Source organism: Pundamilia nyererei, unplaced genomic scaffold, assembly GCF_000239375.1.
Source record: "Pundamilia nyererei isolate P.nyererei 1_Seehausen unplaced genomic scaffold, PunNye1.0 scaffold00012, whole genome shotgun sequence".
NCBI classification, from domain to species: Eukaryota; Metazoa; Chordata; class Actinopteri; order Cichliformes; family Cichlidae; genus Pundamilia; species Pundamilia nyererei.
This window is the reverse complement of record NW_005187413.1, coordinates 1,859,868-1,864,526: the sequence shown is the minus strand read 5'-3', so window position 1 is coordinate 1,864,526 and position 4,659 is coordinate 1,859,868. Positions and strand designations below refer to the sequence as shown.

Sequence of the window (4,659 nt, the reverse complement as noted above, 5' to 3'; positions counted from 1 at the left end):
CGCGCGCAAAATATAAATGTTAGAGATTTTGCCCAAACTTTGGCTGCTTTGCAAAGCTTGCAGTTCAGTCTTAACAAAAAACAAACCTGAAGTCCACTTAATATGGCTCACCTTTGAGCTTAACAGATAACACATGACTCAGTGAGTGAACTAGTGTTGAGCTGAACTGTGGCCAAGCATTGCTGTGTACAGCGTTGGGATTAACATACATCATTCTGTAATAGTTGTGTTTAGCCCAAACATAAAAGCCATACAAGGCTGAAGGCACAACTTTGTAATGACATTAAGTCAAAGTTAACAAAGCACAATTAACTCTAAAGCCACCAAAACCTGTGAGAATGGAGGGATCATAGTCAATATGGCTATAAAAGATCCTGAAAATAATATTCAAGTTTCATTAAACTACAACACTGTACTGCAGTGGCTTCCAGTTAATTGGTCTAATTGAGACTTTGCTTTAAATCATTGACATTTGACATACTCCCACAGATGACGCAAAAGAAATGACAGGATGTTGTCTTTGTCTTGTGTATTGAGGTGGCAGGGGGACCCAAAAATAAAAAGAAAAAAAAAGAAAAGAAAAGAAAGAAATGCACTACACTCTACAGTCAAGGCATGACAATGATTAATTATGAGGCAATGTGTGTTATATCATGTCCAGGGAAACTGTGTGCATGTGAATATACAGTCTACATGACAGAAACAACTGTATGTGCGCTTTCCAGCAGGAAAAGCCATTTCTTACTCCCATCTATCTACAAAGTCTCTTCCTTTACCCCGCCCTCCCCGACCCAAGAAGTCTCTGAAAACCTACAAATGTCCAATCCTGGTCCGTTACCTACGGAGCTGCTCTAGTCTGGCTTTCAGCTTTTCCTGTTTGGCTTTAAGTTTGTCTTTCCTGGTTTGCAGTCTGTGGGACTCATCCTCTAAACTATAAATACAGTCTCTGGCTTTCTTCAAGATCACCACCTTAGATGCTTTGTCATTGTGCGACAACTCAGGCACGTTGTCACGCAAGCGCATGAAACAGTTCTTTAGCTCGTTTCGGCGTTGCCTCTCCATCACATTGTGAGTCTTTCTCCGCTCCTCCTCATCCTCCGTCTCTGTTGAGTTTCGGGATGAGTGACGCGATGAGGTTGATGAAGAAGAACTGCGTGAAAGGCAGTGGAAGCGTGACGGGCCATCGCTCCCTCGTGCACGCTTGTTTGATGGCGGCGGTGATGCAGGGCAGGGAGCAGCATAGTTGTGCTGTAGCTGGATTTCAAAGCGGTATCGCTGCCGAGCACGTTGTTCCTCTTCTTGCTTCTGCTGACGTTCAGCCAATGTAGGCTCAGGGGAGGAACTTGAGGAACAGCGGACCACAGTCACCACATCAATTTCCTCCTCTGTAAGAAAAAATAAATAAATAAATTAGAGTAGTTCTTTGGCCCCCCATGACCATGTCATAATCTTGGTGGGTTGTGGCACAACTTTTAAAAGGACACACCGTATAGACTGCACAAAGCCCACCGAAGGACACCAGTCAGTTGTGAAAATCTAACTTGAAATAGTTAAAAGTTTACAACATCCACAAAGAATTCCAGTGGAATTACCAAATCACAACAAGCTATCATATCCTAAGAGATAGTAACCACTGAAAAACTAATATAAATGCCAATCTGCCATCTCCGTTCTAGCCCAGAGATGCTGCAGGGCTTAAGGCAGTAAAATGACTCATTAAAAGCGTAATAGATTGAGCCACAACTCTCACTGCTAAACATGAGTCACACACACATTTCTCTTAAAACCCCTAATCTACTTAATGTCACTCAACATCTTAAACCTCACCCACACCTTAATAACACACTTCTGCCATTAAGGCTTCTGCAGATTAAAGGTGGGTGCTGCTGTCTTGATAAGCTGAACACAGAACAGTTTGGGCTTAGTGCCAGTAAACATTAACAGAATTGTCAATGAAATGCCAGTGAGGCTGTTCTGGGTGTGGGTGTTTATACTGATAAGCACTGCAACAACAAAGCAGGACTGGGATTAAAGTAAGAGTTGATCATCAGCACTACAACTTAATGAAAACATTCAACTTACCAGAGTCGCTAGATGAATATGTGGACAGCTCGCCACCAACTGATCCGTAGTCGGATGTGGCTTCACTGGGCTCCGGAGCTTCCATAAGGCTCTGGCAGTCAAGTGTGGAGCCGGCGATCTCCTCAAAGATGCGGGTATCAATGTCAGATAGTACGGGGCTGCAACCGAGTAGTGAGGAGACAAGCTTCTCCTCAGCTGCCAGGCACTGCCAGAGGCAGTCCTCAGCTTCCTCAGAGCAGGGCTGGTTAAGCTCGCCTTCTTTCTCAGCATCAGAGTGGAAGAAGTCACACTGCCAGTTGAGCTGCATGTCATGGTCCTCCAGTAGAATATCCGACACGTAGCTGAGCTGGTCCTCCTTGGACAGAGGCTTATCACCACCCAGCCCAGACTTCATGGGGGGCGACTGCGGAGGTGTCGGTAATGCCTGGAGGTCTTTCATCAGGCTTTGGCAGAACTCGTCATCAAAGAGCAGCGGCTCTGAACAAAACCAGTCCTGCGACTGAGTGAAACTTTCCAACATGTTTGAAATCTGTGACAACGACAACAAAAAACGGTATAAATTAAAAATCTAAGAGGTAGTGGAGCTTATAAAGTTAAAATCCAGAGAAGCTAATCCAGTAGTGTCTTTACAGCAGCGCAGAGTCAGCGTCTATTGGGTTAATCCCAGCAGCAGCAACACCTGTTGTAGTGATAGTTTTAACCTGTTCCTCTAGACTGAGTCCCCAACCTGCAGGCTCTACCTTTTTATCTGTGTTTACATCACTATAACCCCGCCCCTCTGCTCCTGGGGAGGCCCTTAAGCCCCCCCCTCCTCCTCAAAAAAATACCCCCTACCCATGACATCACAGGAACAGCTGGGACACACAGAAACTTTACACCTCTTTCCACCATTTACATTGTTCCTACTCAGAATAATAAAACACTCGCAAATTAAGTCAGGCTGACTGCTGACACAGAAAACAATACTCTGAGTCTAAAGGAATGGGTGCGTTGCATTTGCTACGATACTTAGGCAGCTTGCTGCTGTTAAACACAAATACAAAAAAACCTCAGCTTTCTGGCACAACACAAAGGACAGTTTCCCCAACTCTGTTCAGAAATACACTATTAAGCACACACACACGCAAAAACATGCATGGGACACTAAATGTTGATTTTCTACTCAATTAGAAGCCACTCCCAAAAGCTTTAACAACAAAAGCTTTAAAAAAAAAGTTTCACTGAAAACAAAAAAAACAAAAAAACAAAAATGAGCATTTCTCATTTAACCAAGGTCGTTTCAGCTGGAACAGCCTGACCTATGGTCCTATTTGGGGGAGGGGGAACTCTTATAATCCTCCTGTGGGGTCGTATGGTATGTGCATGTATAGCAGGCAGTGTGGGAGAACAAAAGCAGCAGTGTGTGTCCGGGAGTTAAAGGCTGCCTTTCTTTACCATCACGGCCTGGGAAAAGCTGAGCTACAACTTAAATGCAGAGCGCAGACAACGATTACTCAGCAATATTAAATACATTCTACACTTCCCTCTCTCTTAACGTATCCAAAATATCTCTTGCACGAAAGAAGGACTTCGACCAAAAATACTTGAGACCAAGCACAGCTGGAATGTGAAAACAGAAGAGCACGAATTTCCTTAAGTTTTTGAACGCATCTGCTGTTAGGTCGTCCTGCCGTCATGCATCTGCAGAATCTATTGTGCAATGATTCATTTAACCAAATTCACTAAGGTGACACACTAGAAAAATAGAATATAAATAACTACACGGAGTCTAAGAATGAATCTCCGTAAGAAAAGTAAAAGTCAACCGTTCGTAAAAGCACAAATTCCGTAAAAGGATTTAAAGGTTAACCGGCGTTGACGGTCATTTAAACCCCGCATGCGTTAAACAGCGCCGGGACCCCACGTGAAACCGGCAGTCATTTTTTCCTCTTTGAAGCACCGCTAAGGTACACCAAAAGAGAAAAAAATACAAAGAAATGCACAAAACCCCCATTCTCACATGCGTGCAATGAGGTTTCTGATAAAACAGCTGTCTTACCTTCAACTGTCCTTACAGGAGAGTGCACTCAAAACAAAGACAAAAAGTAGAAATGCCCTATTTATCCAGCAAAGTCCACAGCGAGACAAAAACGACTAGAAAATCCTGCCCAAGTGAAACTTTCTGCGTGTAAAATTGAAGTTTGTGCAGGGCAGCATTTCGGGTGTATCCTGCTTTTTCTTCTCTCCTCCGCCGCTTGTATCAGCCAGAGTAGGTGTGGCTGCAGCGGTCACTGAGTTTAATACAGGGCGTACGGCGCGATCCTTCCGCCGCCGCTAAACTCGCGCCAAAACATAATAGCCAACAAAGTGTCGTTAACGGCAATCATATCCACCGCTGATATAACCGCAGTCGGTTTCTCTTTTGATTAAGTCCACGCGGAAAAAAAGGGGGTGACGGCAATTTGGTTTAATTGCACACTGAAGCCGGGACTATGCGCGGAGTGATACATACGCTTGCTTGATTTCCAGGAATACGGTGGCGGGTAAAGTTGGGAAGAAACACACGTGGACTGAGAAAAAGCCGGGTATCTAACTGCT

General features: G+C 44.3%; 1 protein-coding gene across 1 annotated transcript; it reads right to left on the bottom strand.

Moving 5' to 3' along the window:
• Window positions 1-6: 6 nt before the first annotated feature.
• Window positions 7-4,457, bottom strand: mych (myelocytomatosis oncogene homolog). The gene is made up of 3 exons (XM_005724395.2): window positions 4,121-4,457; window positions 2,083-2,611; window positions 7-1,385 (listed from the first exon to the last, which is right to left on the bottom strand). Exons 2-3 carry the CDS (start codon window positions 2,600-2,602, stop codon window positions 835-837), a joined length of 1,071 nt encoding a protein of 356 aa, XP_005724452.1. The 5' UTR covers window positions 2,603-2,611; window positions 4,121-4,457; the 3' UTR covers window positions 7-834.
• Window positions 4,458-4,659: the final 202 nt, after the last annotated feature.